The sequence below is a fragment of the Medicago truncatula genome, chromosome 3, assembly GCF_003473485.1.
Source record: "Medicago truncatula cultivar Jemalong A17 chromosome 3, MtrunA17r5.0-ANR, whole genome shotgun sequence".
In the NCBI taxonomy this organism is placed as follows: domain Eukaryota; kingdom Viridiplantae; phylum Streptophyta; class Magnoliopsida; order Fabales; family Fabaceae; genus Medicago; species Medicago truncatula.
The window spans coordinates 42039387-42056436 of record NC_053044.1 but is presented as its reverse complement, the minus strand read 5'-3'; the positions used below and the strand labels follow the sequence as shown (position 1 = coordinate 42056436).

Genomic DNA, 17050 nt, shown 5'->3' with positions numbered 1-17050 from the left:
ATTGGCAAATAAGGGTTTTGTTGATTATTTGATTAGCTCTGTATGGATATGCTACGTTGTTCTTTTTTTCCTAGTAGTTATTTATTCTCATATCGTTTCTTAGGTTGCATATATTGAGGGTGACTTGTTTAAACCGAACAATGTATGTTCTAGTTAGGTTGCATGTGATGAGGCTGGCTGGCTTGTTTAAACTAAGGAATGTACGTTCTAGTTAAGTTGTACAGAAGCTTAACGAGTTCATATTGATCTTTTCAATTCAGGAATCTAAAAAGGAGAAGAGCAGTGACTTTAAATATGACGGGCCTGGATGGATTATTCTTGCAGTAGGGATAGTAGCATGTGCGATATTATTCTCAAAATTATCAGTGAAAGACAATTCATTTTAGGTTGAAGTTGTGAAACAAAGTATTGTCTTTTTAAGATATGTTGTTGTTTGGCAATTTTGTACTCCTTGTTTGTCTCTTCAATTCTCAACCTCTTGAATCATTGTTCCTAATAGTTGTGATTTTTTTTTTTTTTTTTTAAATAGATTCGTGATTTACACCTTTAAAATTCACTTTAGAACTACTCTTTTCTTAATTTTCTTTATCTCTCATTTTCAATAGATGGTGAAAATTTCAATAGATTATTACGTCACATGAGATGATTTATTCTTGGTTTTTTTACCCCTTATGTATTTTATGTGAAGTAGTTATGATCCATTTGTGTGCATACAACTTAATATGTTAACAAAAAGATTAGAAAGAAAACATTTTGAAACTTTAGAAGTCGATGAATGTGAAAAGAAATGTAATGTTATTTTTTCTTTTCATCGCCCTACATATGTTAAAATGTAAAAAAAAGAAAATACAAAATACCGAAGAACATAAATCTAACTCAATTAAACCACACAATCTCAACATTGATGGATGTACAAAGAGTTCAAATACTACTAAAATAGTATATAACATTCGAAGCGCACATAGACCACAAGCACTACCTATCAAACTCGCCTTCACCTCTCTGGACAACGAATAAACCTACCGTGACAAATCACACCAGGCATAAAAAAAAAGAGGAGTTTTTTTAAATGTGTTAGTATCGCATGTGCATGGTAAATAAAATTAATTATACCATAATTAATTATACCCTAAAATAATTAAAAATTAAATAAATATTTACTGGAATATTTTTGTGCTGACAATTTCATAATTTCAATTATACTCTTAGTTTAAACTGTTATAATTATTACAATTTTTGCATTTTTACAATATTATTTAAATTTCCAATTAAAAAATAGATAAATTTCATTATAACAAGAACAATTCAGCTATAATTTGAATAATATTTGTTAAATCTTTATTTGATTGTACTATATTCCAAAATAATTACAACGAGATTGCGTTAAAATAATATATAATTTAGCAAAATAGGAAAGCTAAAATAACGTGTTTGTCTTGAGCTAGTGGCAGATTAAAAAGAAATAGAAATAGTGGAAAATAAAATAAAAATAGCGAAAGTTTCAAAAAATAAATAAAAAATATTTCCTTAAAAAAATAAATTAATTTTATTGAATTAAAAATTAATTAGAAATTAACTTAAAAAATTTGGTGAGGTATTTATATCTCTAATAAAAAAATCAATTTTACAGCTTAATTGGTATGCAGGGGCGATGGTCGAACTATAGATTCTTCATATTTAGTGTATGAGTCTAGCCAATAGGTTATGTATTTAATCAAATAATTTTATTTTATTTTAGAACGCTATGAAAAAGACAAAATAACACTTGTTGTTCTTAACTTAATTTTCAAATAATGATTTTTTCATTTATCTTTATTTTCACGTCATTCTGGTCGATTTGTATATGAACTTTCAACCAGAAAATCAAAATTTCATATGAAAATACAAGCGAACAACCTTATCTTAGAACAATAAAAGTTTATATCAAAATAAAATCATATATTTAAATTTCAAATATTCAATGCAAATTGATCAAAAGACGAAAACAACGTAAATATATAAATTACGAAATTATTACCAAAATTAAGTTAAGAGAATTTTGTTTGAAAATGTAGTTGCTTTTTTAAGAATTTAAACGATAATAAAGTATGTAGAATGATTTAATTTTCTGGAGAATAAATGTGAAAAGATGATTGTACCAAAAAACAAAAAAAATAGTGAAAATATGAAAGAAAACATTTATCGATCGAGAAAGGGAAAGGGTATTATCGTCGTATAAATTAAGCTAACTTCCCGCGAAAGAAAATAATTGGGCTTTTTAATTAAGCCCGTTAATTGAATTAGGGCCCAAGTTTTCTTCTTGTTCTTAGTATCCGTGCTTGCGGCGTAGTTGCAGTTGCGGAGTCGTTTTGTTTTGTTTTTGTTACGATCACCGAAGAATTGAATATGGAGTTCAGTGAAGAGGAGTTTGGTAGGTTACTGTATGCCGAGAACAATCGAAAAACAGCTGAAGAAAACTACGTTCAAGATCCTCTTGACGCTGATGTACGTATCAATATCATTCTTCATTCTTAACCTAATTATTTATATTTCTTCTAGTTAATTTACTCGTTTGCATGTTATTTCCGAATTCGTGAGGGTTTCTTTTACATGTACTGTATTGTACGAAACTGTTTCTATATGTTTGTTTTTTTCGTTCGTAGTCTTTGTCTCATTACAATACGGAAATTTCACCGTTGGTAAATATGCCTTTTAGTTTTAGAATAAACCTCAGGTTTATTAGAATTTGATTTTTTCTCTATAATTGATTCTAACTTTATGTAGAGTTTATAATGTCTGTGTCCTATATAATGATTTTTACATTTATTGTTCAACCCACTTTAAATTAAACGTATCCAAACATAAATTATTTTACCTTCAATTCATTTTTAATTAAATTCAATTCGTTCGGCAGTTGGATCCATGCCTCACTAGCCGTCGTTGCAGGACATTGAAGACCACTAGCCATAAAAAAGTCTTTTAGGTCTACCTATTTAAGTAGAATGATTTATGCTAAATGAAAATCAATTTTCGTCGCCATAAAACTGAACAAATGCACAATGTGTATGATCATATGTATATGTATTTATATTTATACAGAATTTGAGTATATGTATTTATATTTATACAGAATTTGACCAAGTGGGGAGAAGCTTTGATAGAGTTGTCGTCATGCCAAAATCCTAGGGATTCCAAGAAGATGATTGAAGGTATACATATTATGAGTAAAATCAAGCTAAATTTGAAAGTAATTTTCTCATTGGTGAAGGAACGAGCTTAATTATTGTGATTGATTATTTTGTGTTTTGATGGGAACTGAATTTACCATCTAATTCCAGATGCACGTACTAAGTTGGAGGAGGCTTTAGAAATCGATCCAACTAAGCATTACACTCTTTGGTGCTTGGGGAATGCCCTTACGTCTTGTGGATTTCTAACTCCTGATCTCAGTGATGCAAAGGGTCATTTTGACAAGGCCTATGAGTATTTCCAGAAAGCCGTGGACGTGGTAATGTATTTGCTCTTATCTTCTTAACATATATTGACATGCTGCACTTGTAGTTCTTGAAGTTTATTAATGGCGGATTCTGAATTGTAGGATCCTGAAAATGGTCTCTACAGACAGTCCTTGAAAGTTGCTCTTCAGGTAATGTAACAATAGACATATGACCATTGTTTTGAAATTGTATATGCATGATTTTATTCTCATGTTCAAAAATTTGCTAAAACAGATTCTCAAATCAATTAAAACTACCTTGTCTACTCTGGTTTTTAGCTGAAACTGGAAGTGTTAACCTTTGGTTGATGGAGTCACGGCTTGTGATGTATATCTTAGCCTAAAGCAGTTCTCTACTGCTAACAAGTTTAATTCATCTGCTATTTACTGTATGGTTTATCTGAGGTTTTAGTGGCTTTCTTTTTTGTTTACTGATTCAGACTCTGTTCTTTTAACAATGAGCAAGACGTATGTAAAACTGAGAAAAGTTTTAGTGATATTAACTATTAAGGCAATCAGATGAGTATATTTTTAGCATACTATAATACTATTTGTCATTGCCATCATCATGCATTGCTGGAATTGGTTTAGTTCACAAAGGTTGGGGAAAATTGGTATTGTGATGCCATTATTAACATGCTTCATAAGTTTTGCTGGTCTAGTAACTTTACAATTTTTTTCATAAACAGGTTGATATTCTTCTCATATGCATTTTAGACAAATGCTCTTTTGATTCCTTGTACTTTCTCTAAATTTCATATGTAACTTGTTTTCTATCGTATCTTTTCTACTTTGATGATTGTCTGTAAACCATGTCTCATAGGCCCCAGAACTACACATGGAGATCCACAAAAATGGGATTGGTCAGATGGGTCTTGGAGGGGGAGGGGCTTCTACTTCTTCAAAAGTAAAGGTTGGAGAAATAATTGCATTTAATTTAATATATTTACTAAGTTCTCATTCTCACAAATACTAACTGTAACTGGTCATGTCAGTCAAGTATAAGGGCATGGCTTTTTGACCATTTTAAAATGCTAAAACTCAAAAGAAGTTCTTGTTCTGTGGATATAAATGGTTGTTGCCATTAGGCCTCAAATTTGGATGTACAAGGCCTATTATTTATGCATAAATCATGTGGATTGCCTTCCCATTTGGAATAGCATTTGGCACTTATTTTTTATTTTGGAGCTAGATGCATGTTCATGATTCTAAGAGACACGCTCTTCAGGATCGTGCTAATATTTAATCTAATGGATGCGCAGCATGTCGATCCTGCCTATGATGTCTCTCTATCCTCTCTCTGTGAAACTTGTTTGCATTTTGTTAATTGCAGATATAATTTAATTTCTTCAAAACTAGTAATTAGACAACATGTTTTAGAGGGATAAAATGATCTTAGGTCATTGTATTGTCAATTTATCATGTTATTTGTGTCGCATTGTGTCTATTTGTGTGCCGTAAATTATACGCAGGTCCAAGTGTCGTTCAGAGTACTATCACAATTTGGTCTGCCATCTAGCTGCGTATGATACTGCAGTTAGAATTGGGTTTGTATTTGCAAACAAGGGTTTTATCGATCGATGTTGTATGGATATATGCAGTATTATGTTTTTTGCCTAATAATTATTCTCCTTCTGTTTTTTAGATTTCATTTGCTGAGTCTGTCTTGTTTAATATTGAAGATAAATATATTTTATAGATGAACAAACTTTTTATCCTTTGAACTACTACTATTCTACGCCAGCATGTCATGTTTTCGGATATTTGAAAATGGCGAAAGTAACCTAGTAATTGTTTGAAGAATTCATGATTATTTTAGATTTTGTGTCCAATCATCTCTATCTATAATGAATAGAATATTATTCTTGATAACTTGTTTGTATATGATTGACGAATATCTGTTAACAGGCATTGTTTGGTTCATTTCAGGAATCTAAAAAGCAGAAGAGCAGTGAGTTTACATATGACTTGCTTGGATGGGCTATTCTTGCAGCAGGTATAGTAGCATGGGTAGCAATGGCCAAATCTCACATTCCACCATCACCTCCTAGTTAAACAAATTTCGTCATTCCTTTTATGTGTTATTATCAAAATATTAGTGAAAGACTATTCATAGATTGGAAGTTTTGTTTTTTGGAGAATAACTTTAGATTGGAATTGAGAATTAGGTATTGCATACTGATGTTTGGTTAAGTAATTAACTCGGTTGGGGCGGTCAACAACTCCTATAGCACTGAGCCTCAGAGAGGAAAATGGTCTATTTTTGACCTAGATGTGATTCAATTACGATTCATTTATATTTTTTGATGATGCAAATTCAAATGTTCAAATACAAAGCCACTCAATTCAACCAACAATAATTAACCATCTCATAATTATTCATTTTTATTCATGTGGCTTTTCATATTCGTCGCAAGGGAATGATTGTATACTCCATCCGGTCACATTTATAAGCAAAAAATTATTTTTTAACTTTTTGTTTTAGTTACCCTAATTTTTTTTCCAACTTTTTTGGTGGTGGCCGGGGTTTGAACCATGAACCTTGCATATATTATGCATTAGAGAAATGCTAGGAACACTTTCTTTCTAGCACTCACTCTCCTATTGGGTGAAACTCATGTGAGTCTCACTACTTTATGTGGGATCCATTTTCAATGTGTGGTACCCACATAAATTTTACCGAATAAAAGAGTGAGTATTAGAGAGAGTGTTAGAAAGAGAGTGCCCATAGCCCTCCTCTATGCATTATCCATACCAACTGAGTTAAGCTCACAATTTTCAACTTTTAATCCCCAAAAGGTTTTTATCTTCACTTTTGGTCAAATTTTTAAAGTAAACTCATATGTAGTTCATATTTTTGAATAAAAGTTTCATCAAAATTTATAATATTATAATAGGGTTAATAGTCTTTACCCCTGTAATTTAGGCGAGTTCCGATTTACCCCCTCTAAAAAAAAGTTTAGATTCCAATCTTATAATACGAAGATTCTCCACAAAACACCCATAACCCCATCCACATGCTGACGTGACACTTTTTTAAAACCTGACATGTGTGTAATGGACACTGACGTGGCATGTCACTGTGTAATTATTATTTTTTTAAAACCTGAAAATTAATTTTCAAATATTTAAAAATAAGAAAAAAAATCAAATTTTTTTTAAATAACAAAAAAAATCCTGGATTTTTTTTTTAAATAAATAAATTCAGAAAAAATTAATATTTTTTACCAAAACATTCAAAAATTAGCTTATATTAATTTTTTTTTAATATTTTCAAAATTTTAATTTAATAATTTTTCGAATATTTTTAAAATTTTAATTTAATTTGGATTTTTTTAATTTTTTTTCAAAAGTTTCAAAATACAATAAGTTTAGGAATTTAATATATAATTTTTTGGGAAATATATATATAAAGAAAACAACCCCTTTTAGCATTTTTGGACTAGCTGTTTCTTTTCAAAAATGCCCTCAATTTTCAATATAAATAACACATGTAACAAATAGATAAGAATAAATTTCTTGTAAAAAAAAAGATAAGAATAAATTTAAATAAAAAAAAAAATCAGATTTTTTTTATCAACTTTTAAATATTAAAAAATATGCTCAAATCTGTAACATGTCGTAAAAAAAAATTGGAATAAATTTTTGAAAAAAAATCCGAATTTTCCTAAATTTTTTAAATAAACTTGTATCTAGATTTTTGAAATTAAAAATATTTTCCAGATATTTTTTTGTTGAGAAAATTTAAAAAACTTCTTTTTCGAAAAATATATATTTCCAAATTTTCGAAAATAATTTGAATTCTTTCTTCAAAATAAAAAATTTGCAATATGTATTTCAAAATTTTCGAAATTAAATTTAAAAATTTATGGAAAATTAAAATAATTTGAAATATATTTTTTCGTAAATTATAAATTATGGAATTTTTGAAAAATATATATTAAAAAAATTTGGAAAATATTTTTCGTAAAAAAAAATCATGATTTTTTTATTTTAACTTTTACAAATTTTTTAATTTTCAAAAAAAAATTAATTACACAGTCAACATGCCACTCAGCTCGCCACGTTAACAATTCTACACAGTCACATGGGTCATGAGCTAAAATCAAAGGATCTTATTTTACAGGGTTGGAATCTAAACTTTTATTTTTACAGGGGGTAAACCGGAACTCGTCGAAATTATAGGGGTGTAAAGACATATTAACCCTTTATAATATTACAATAATCTCTCAAAAAAATATTTTTTTAACAAAACATTAATTAAATATAATTTTTTATATTGTTGGCAGTTGAAAATCATATTTAATTTATTTATGTTTTGTTAAAAAAAATCTGATTTTTGTTTTAGGAGATATTTTTACAATATTATACAGGTAAAAGATATTTTTAGAGAGACTAAAATGAAAAGTCAAAAACATATTTGACCATTTTAAACACAATCATATACATTTTGCAACTCAATTATATTCTTCGTTAAGCTTTAGTTCATATTATATTAAATTCAGCATAACTTTTATCAAAATTAATACTCCCTCCGTCCCATAATAACTGAGTCATTTGCAAAAAAAAATTGTTCTAAAATAATTGAGTCATTTCACCTTTCAATACAATATTAATTACTCTTTCCATTTATAACTCTAATTAATACTACTTTCATCACTCCCAGTTCAATATATTATACTTTACATTTATGGTAAAGAAGAATGCACCAATACTTGATAAAGGGACTCAAAATCATTTTTCTCTCTTTTTCATTTATACACTTTTCTTAATCTGTGCGAAATGAGAAAATGGTCCAATTAAACTGGGATGGAGGGAGTAGATAATTACTATTGAAGGTTAACTTAGTTGATAAGGAGTTGACTCACACATAATGTCGTGAGTTCAATTGTCGTCGTAGATGTGAAAACATCTTTGATGGGTGGTCTATAAGTCCTTATGTAAACACCGTGAGCTTGAGGTCTCCTTTGACCCTGATGAGCACCTGAAGTTCATTAAATTTTTGTAACATTTTTTTTTAAAAGGTAATTCTTTTTTTAAATAATAAATTGATATAAATTGATTGAAAAAATTTAGATCACTATTTAATTAAAATTAAATATTTATTTTAATAAATTTTATATCCAAGAATTGTTTTCCCGTTGCATGGCTCTTCTATTCATTCTAAACACATATATTTTTTTTTTATGGGAAATGTTAACAGATGCTCCGGTGCACTGGTTAAGGAAACAAATATGATAGTATTTACATTGAATGTTATGTTAAAAACTTAAAAAATATCACTTTTGAGTTAAAATTTCCTCATTTGACTTCCTTAACGAGTACTCCACTGATTAACAAGACTCTTCTTTTATTACTATTTCAACTTAGAGAACCAACACTTATTTATTTTACGTTTTAAATTGATGCTAATAGTTTATTGAGTAAATTGTGAATTCGTATACAACTAATGTTTTTTATATTATTATTTATAATACATGTGAATTTTTAATAAATATTATGCATATAACTCAATCATTAACAATCTCCGTCTCAAATTATATATCGCTTTGAAAAAAATGGTTCCGAATTATATGTCGTTTTACAATACAATGAAACATTAAAATTACTTTTCTTATCATCATTAATCATTTATTACTTTTTTTTGAAATTATTTAATTTATCTTTTCAATACCATTTTTTTTGGTAGATTCTTTTCAATACCATTTATTAAGGACAATTTTAAAACAACTCATAATATATACATTTTTATACAAAATTAATAATATTTTTTAATACGTATAAAATGACTAATACATTGAGTAAATAGTCAATTTTCCCCCTGAAATTGTAAGTTTCATCAGTTACCCTCCTGAAATTAACAAAACCTCAATTACCCCTCTGAAATTTCACAACGTTAGTCAATTTACCCCCTCGTCAAATTTTTCTGTTAGTGAACATGACGTTTTGCAAATACCCCCCCTGAAGTTTTGCACTTATGTGCAAAATGCCCCCAAACTTAAAAATTTATTTTATTTTTTTCTTAAAAACAAACAATTAATAGTTAAATATTAAAGCTAACTATTAATTTTGGAGTTTGGAAAAACTACACACATATATACATCAAAATAGGAAAAAATATGTATTTTTAAAATGACAATAATGGTTATTTCTAATAGACAAATTATTATTTTTAGAGGTTCATAAACAAATTAATAATCAGATTTAAATTTATATTTTCTCCTTCACCATCTTAGTCTTTTAACTCCTCCAACTCCTTCAACAATTTGGTCAAACCATTTAAACTACACAACCCCCAATATTAATCCACAAATCATCCCATTATTGTCACTTTAAAAAATACATATTTTTCCCTATTTTGAAGCCTATTTTGATGTATATATGCATGTAGTTTTCCCAAATTCCAAAATTAATAGTTAGTTTTAATATTTAACTATTAATTGTTTGTTTTTAAGAAAAAAATAATATAAATTTTTAAGTTTGGGGGGCATTTTGCACATAAGTGTAAAACTTCAGGGGGGGTATTTGCAAAACGTCATGTTCACTAACAGAAAAATTTGACGGAGGGGGTAAATTGACTAACGTTGTGAAATTTCAGGGGGGTAATTGAAGTTTTGTTAATTTCAAGGAGGTAATTGATGAAACTTACAATTTTAGGGGGAAATTGACTATTTATTCCTAAAACATTGTATAATTTGGAAAGAAAAAAATACTCACTATGTAAACTGAACAAAAAAAAAAAAAAAGGAAAATTGGATGGTGAGATAAGTAAACGATTCTGTGGTTATTTTGAAATTCAAAAATCACACACAAGTGAAGAGGGTCATTATTATGACCCGTGAATCTCACTCCCCTATAACGGGCAAAATAAGCTAGCGATTGGGACACGTGCCGGTCCACATGAGCGGGTTACATCTACGAACACCCTCGCGTGTACGTTTCAAACGTGTAAGAAAAAACGATTTCCTAATTTTCGGTGGACGATAAAAAATAACCAAAATAATTAATAATCAATACTTATGACAGAAATAAATAAACTCAGTCTCATCCCTTGTTTCGATAAAATATATTTTTCATTTTCATTTTCATTTTCATCTTTCATTGTTTTCCCTCTCACCTTTCTCATTGGAGGGAAAACATCCAAAATCCAAAATTTCGTAACAAAGAAAATTAAAAACCTTCCTCTAAATTAGGGTTTTATTACTCTATTCTTTCATCTTACTTTCTTCCAGCTGAATCTGTAGCATTTTCTTCTTTCTTCTCTGGGTAAAAGTAAAGTTGGTCTGAATGCGATTCTTGCTGCGAGAGCTTATAGATTTTGATTTTCACATCAGGTATCTATGATTTGTGCTTAATTTGTTCATTTAGCTTATGATATTGTGTTAATTTTATTGATTATATGTTATTTAATTTTCATGGGTATGTTGTAGTTTTAGGGTTTCTATGTGATTTCAGCGTGAAAATTGGGTTTGGTTGCTCATTGTTCGAATTTTAAATACCCAAATGATGATAATTGGTTCTGGATTTTGATTCGGTGTGTTTTTAGGGTTTTCTCAGTTTTAGCTTGTTGATTTTGAGATGTATGAAAATTTGTTGATTTGTGAATAACTCTGGGAATAAATTTGGCTGGTTTGGAGAAAATTTTGAGTTTTTACCATGGTTGCTCTCTCTTTTCGTTTTTCCGATATTATGAATTAGGAGTATATCAGACTAATAAATTAGCTTGGGATTTGAACTTAGAAGACGAACAAAAAATACTGCTTAATGAAGTGATTATCCTTGGTGGTATATTATATATATTTTTTCTGTTGAGTTATAGATATTCCTCATATTAATATGTTCTTCGATGTATCTTATTAGGATAATTATTCTGGAGCTTTATTTGCTGATCTGATTAAGCCAACAAAGGTCAGCCAGGTCGTGCCGCATAACTCAGTGAACATGCAAACTAAGAAAAAAGCCTCTAGGCGAAATGGTAGTCGAGAATGCACCTCTCCTAAGGTTTCAAGAGCGCAGAAGAAGGCCTCTGATCATAGCCAAGTGGTTGAAAAGAAAGTGGCTGATTTAATTACATCTTCTGCAAGAAAGATTAAACCACGTAAGTTATCAGTAATAGTTGTTTCTGTTTTTACAGTTTATATTGATATTGATTAGCAATTTGCTTATGACGATGGGTATATTTATACTTTTTTCTTATCCTAATTTCTACCATTCTGACTCTGAACCATGCTGCTACTTCATACGACGCTAAAAATTAGTCCATTAGTATTTTGAAATTTTTCATGCCTTTATTATGTCCCAAAGAATGTTTTGTCTAGCAATTATAATATAATGGTTGATCAACTGATTTTACTTGTTATCTTGGTGTAACTTCAGCTTGCGCTCTTGAGGATAAATCTGATGAGCCAACACCCCTAACTTATTTGAATAATGAGTACGACCTGGACAAGGGGATTTCCAGTACTATTCCAGAAAATGAAGCAGTTGATGGTGCTTCAGTAGATTTTGAGGTAGTTTAACTAAACTGATTTGCTACTTGTGTTAGTCCTGCTATTTCTCTCTATGCACACACAAGCTACTCTATATGTTTATCTTTTGCTTTAAAGCTGTTTTACGAATCTTGCAGGCTTCAAATACGTAAGGACTGAAATAACTTTCTATTTATCTCTTAAGTGTAGTGAATTTAAGAAAGTTCACACGTAAACTAGCATTTTATGCAAATGCTTTCTGAAAATCAAAATGTCAATTAGCTATGAAATAATAGATATTCTCTTTAGTCTTTAGCGCCTTTTGTTTTTCTAAATATTAAGATGGTGCTTCAGGGTTGTAACAAGCAAGCTGTACCTCTTGAGTCTGGAACTATATTCTCTCCTGGGTTTCACTTATCCAAAGGTTCTGGAGGAAAAGTTGCTGACAGAGGTAAATGTAACCTTTTTCTGGTTGTTCTGACAATCTTACTAATTTTAATGCGATATTTCAGTTTTTCATTGTTAACTTTTAATCTTTTTCGTTTATTTCTATGTAGTTGATTTTGTCAAAATATTTCGGTGTGAGGATCAACAAAGAATTTCTCTAGACCAAGAAGCAACACAGTTATCACAGGAGGATGCAGGAGATGGCCATGTTAGTCAAGATTCTGACTCTGCCATGGAAGTAGACATAAAAAATTCATCAAATATTCCCGCTATAAGCTCACAAAATGTGAATGGTTGCAACACTGATTTTGATGGAAATGGTCTTTCCGTGGAAGTTCCTACCATATATCTTGCCATGAAAAACTCAAAGCTGGAATGTGTTGATGAGCATGCTCAAGATTCGATATCCTCTGATATGTGCCCAGAGGAAGATGAATTTGAGGATTTCGACGATTTTGACCCTTACTTATTCATAAAGACCTTACCAGACTTGTCAAAGGTTGTTCCCACTTTTAGACGGATGTTGCTACCTAAGCAGACTCGGAGCTGCCCTCCTATCACTCTTGTCCTGGACTTGGATGGTAAGAAATTCATATTCCCAATTTAAGTTGATAATTAGATGCTTTAATTTCATTTACAAGCCATGATGGTGAAATCTTAAAGTTGCTGCCTTGTAACTTTTTGGTTGAGTTCTAGACTTCCAGCAGTAGTAATGCAAAACCCGAAAACCACTTTTTTTGCACAGGATTGGTCTGGATTTAATTAAAGTGATCTTGTATTCTTAAGCCATCCAACTGTTAGAAAATGCTTACTGGCAATAAACATGTTTTTATTTTTTATTTTTTTTAAGTAGTAAATGGATTTTTCCATTCTTCCTGTTTAGATCTTCTATAGTCAACTGTTGTATAATTATTATTTTGTCTTGCATAAAGTTTTGGTTGAACTGCTCATTTTTACTGTTTTGTTTATGATATTTTTCTCTCTGCAGAAACTTTGGTGCATTCTTCCCTAGAACCTTGTGAGGATGTAGACTTTACGTTCACTGTGAATTTTAATTCCGAGGAGCACATTGTCTATGTACGCTGCCGTCCTCACCTAAAAGAGTTTCTCGAGAGAGTCTCTGGTCTTTTTGAGATTATTATATTTACCGCTAGTCAAAGTATTTATGCTGAGCAACTCCTAAACGTGCTTGATCCGAAGCGGAAGATATTTCGCCATCGTGTATTCCGTGAATCCTGTGTTTATGTGGAGGGGAATTACCTCAAAGATTTAACAGTGCTCGGTCGTGATTTAGCACATGTTATGATAATTGACAACTCCCCACAGGTATGTTTATTGTGTTATAAATTTTTGCTTTGAGATCTTTATTACACTCATTATAGCTGACAATTGTAACATGCTGCCCTTGTATATAGTTACATATTGGAACCTCCCCTCCCCCCAAACAATAATTTGGTATCTTGTTAAACCTTGCTGAACACCTGAACCATTTACTCTGCAACTCTAAATACTACTTTCTAATGGGAAAATTACGTTGATACCTTCAACTCTATGCCTTTTACAAATAGATTCCTAAAATTTTGACTGTCTTAAACAATCTCAACTTGAGTTATATGGAATGTTATAACATTTATAACAACACACTCTTGAACATATTTGTAAAATATTATCAACTTATTCGACTACTGATTTATTTATTTTTGAAAGAAACCTATTATAAAGAATGTGCTTGATAGTGAGATGAGATGATAGTCCCTTTAGTTATTGTCATGACATGGCCCCGTGTTGATTTGGTCTTAACTGAACGAATCTCAATATTTCATCTTTATCAGATTCAAACTATTCATTTTTATTTTATTTATTTATTTTAAGAATCATATTGTTTCTAATTTGTTTGTATTTTAAGAGTCGTCTTTATCAGATTTGAACTATTCATTTGTGTTGATTAGTGTTATAAAAATTGGCTCATGCTAGCTAGTCAGATCTAGAAACATTTATGTAACTTGTCCAGTCACGTATCTGACCAGAAATGTATGAGAACCTGCAAACGCCATATTACTGGCCAAACTAGTAACTTGGCCGGTTGAGCCACTGGTGGCCAGTTGAACCATTGGTCACCAACAAGTTATCCTTTTTCTAATCCTATTAGAGTAAAAAATCAGTCTGAGTTTTATAACGTTGATCTTAATTGTTTTTTTAATTCAGTTAGTATAAAAAATTAAATATGTTTTTAAAATAAATAATATGAAGCGATGGATTATGTGCACAATACGGATGAAAAGCTATGATTTATTCACAGTTAACAAGTTATCACCAGAGGACCTATTGTAACGAGCAAAAGATTATAGACATTGTGATAGAATTAAAGTTGAACTGTGTTAATATGGAAAAGGCATAAAATTTAGGTGAGTTTTATGGAGTTAGGATTCTCTTCGTTTCTCAAGATAAACAGAGAATTCCTTATGTAAGTAGTAGATATCTGTTCACATAAAAAACCAGGCTATGACTTGTGCAATTTTTTATTTTGGCTTTATTTAAAGAAAAATGATTGCAATGATAAATGTTAATGATTTCTGCTGTTGTTTTTCTCTGTTCCCAGGCATTTGGATTCCAAGTGGACAATGGAATACCAATTGAGAGTTGGTTTGATGATCCTTCAGATAAAGAATTGCTTTTGTTACTTCCTTTCTTGGAAAGTTTGGTAGGAGTTGATGATGTCCGGCCCAAAATTGCTCAAAGGTTCAAGCTCCGGGAGAAAATTGCTGCTGCTGTGCATCCTTTAAATACAAATAGAAGGGATTTCTTGTCTGAATAAATTGTGCATTAAACAATGTTTAGGAAAGGAGAGCACTTTTGTTTGTTGTAACACTTCTTATATTATGATTTTTTTCTTTCGGTTACTTATATTATGATATTAACAACAGCATTCTCCTTGTCATTAAAGCTGTAATGACATCGTTGAACCAGAAAAGGGGTATATGAGAATTTAAGCATGTGTGGAGAGTAGACTAGTGTGGATGCTTGATTCATTATTATCTTCCTGGTAATAAAAATCCCCCAAATGATTATCTATATTTCTCGAGCTTCATTCTTTGTTACTCTGGTGACCAGCCTGCCCTTCTTTATAGGACTGTAACGCAAATTAAATGATTATCTTGTTTTCATTATGAATGTTTTATTCTTTTGCATGATAATCGTCTCTGTCGTCTGTCAATGACATTCACAAATAATGTGAGAATTTAGAGTTTTAAATGGCTATGTAACCTTTACACAAAAAGAGAGGAATCGAAACGTGGTCTACATGGGAGACTAAGGCTTTGTTTGGGAGTTTGGAGGTGAGGGTTTTGAGGGGTTGGAAATATATAGAAAAATGGATATAAAATTCACATTTCACATTTTTTGAAAGAACGGTGTTTTATAAGGCTTTGTTTGGGAGTTTGGAGGGAAGGGCTTTGGGGGTTGGATATATATAGAAAAATGAAGAGAAAAAAAATTCACATTTTTTTAAAGAACGGTTTTTTAGAGAATGATAAACTAATACTTATGATTAATATGCTTTTAATTTTAAAAGTATTATAACAACATATATTGAATTTGAAAAATTCATATAAACCCTCCATAACCTCCAAAACCCTCCCCAAATACAATTTTTGAGTTCCCCGAGGGATATTTTTTATTATAAGTAAAAAAATTAACCTCCAAAACCCTCTCATCCACTTGCTCATTTCTTTTTTCCAAAACCCCCTCCCCTCCCCTCCAAACTCCCAAACAAAGCCTTGGTTATCACACTATCTGTTTTTAAATGATGTTAATGTTAATTAATCAAATTAATATAGGCCCTTTTATTGAGTTCTCGTCACTATCTGTTTTTAAACAATGCTAATGTGAGTGACGTGGCTGTATATATTAGAGAGTGGCCATCCGAGAGTGCAAGAGAGACTGTGCGTAGCATTGCTCTTATGAATTAAAGATGTATAAAAGAAGTGAAATTGAAGTAGTTTCTAAAACCTAACTTGTATGGATCTTGTGGCGATTTCTGGAAAGATGAAGAAGGTGGAGATTTTCGTATGCATCATTGACACAGGAAGAATGCTGAAGTGGAGTAGAAATTTGTAAATAAATAAGAGAGAAGGGAGGAAGGAATTGGGTACCTAGAGATGTGAATAGGTGACTTGAATGGGGTATGAAAATTAAAGAAGATGAAGAAGTGAATTGAAGAAAAACATTTGAATCTGCACAGTGAAGGGGAATAGTTGGGTCAACATCAGATCATTGGAACTAAATAATGTGTGCTATTCACCATTTACACATTCAATTAACAGTTTTTTTTTTTTTTGAAGGAATTAAATTAACAGTTCTGATTATAAAAATTTAAAATTAATTAATGAAATCTTACCATTAATAGCAAATTTTAAAATAGTAAATATTCTGTTAGATCACAAATGGCAAACTTGCCATAATACGTACCTTACTTGATTATATTGTATGATGATTGTCCAAGTTATTGCCGTTTCACATAAAACATAAGGGAGCTTCAACGGTGCAGTTAAGAAATTGACTTTTTTGAAAAAGTTAATTTTGATTCATTTTTAAATTGTTGATTACTGATTAATGATCAATAGTAATTTGTTTAATAATGCTTGCAACATCTTGGATTTAC

General features: G+C 30.4%; 2 protein-coding genes across 2 annotated transcripts; both read left to right on the top strand.

Annotated features, from left to right (window-relative positions):
* The first annotated feature begins 2304 nt into the window (after positions 1-2304).
* Positions 2305-5847, top strand: LOC11446405 (mitochondrial import receptor subunit TOM20). The gene is made up of 6 exons (XM_003601742.4): positions 2305-2484; positions 3110-3188; positions 3318-3487; positions 3578-3625; positions 4299-4388; positions 5405-5847. Exons 1-6 carry the CDS (start codon positions 2386-2388, stop codon positions 5528-5530), a joined length of 612 nt encoding a protein of 203 aa, XP_003601790.1. The 5' UTR covers positions 2305-2385; the 3' UTR covers positions 5531-5847.
* A 4695-nt stretch (positions 5848-10542) lies between these two features.
* LOC11446404 (CTD small phosphatase-like protein 2) lies at positions 10543-15464 on the top strand. Its single transcript, XM_024777802.2, has 7 exons — positions 10543-10809; positions 11336-11573; positions 11852-11985; positions 12298-12394; positions 12501-12971; positions 13379-13716; positions 14990-15464. The coding sequence occupies exons 2-7, from the start codon at positions 11417-11419 to the stop codon at positions 15203-15205; spliced, it is 1413 nt and encodes a 470-aa protein (XP_024633570.1). The 5' UTR covers positions 10543-10809; positions 11336-11416; the 3' UTR covers positions 15206-15464.
* The last annotated feature ends 1586 nt before the right edge of the window (positions 15465-17050 follow it).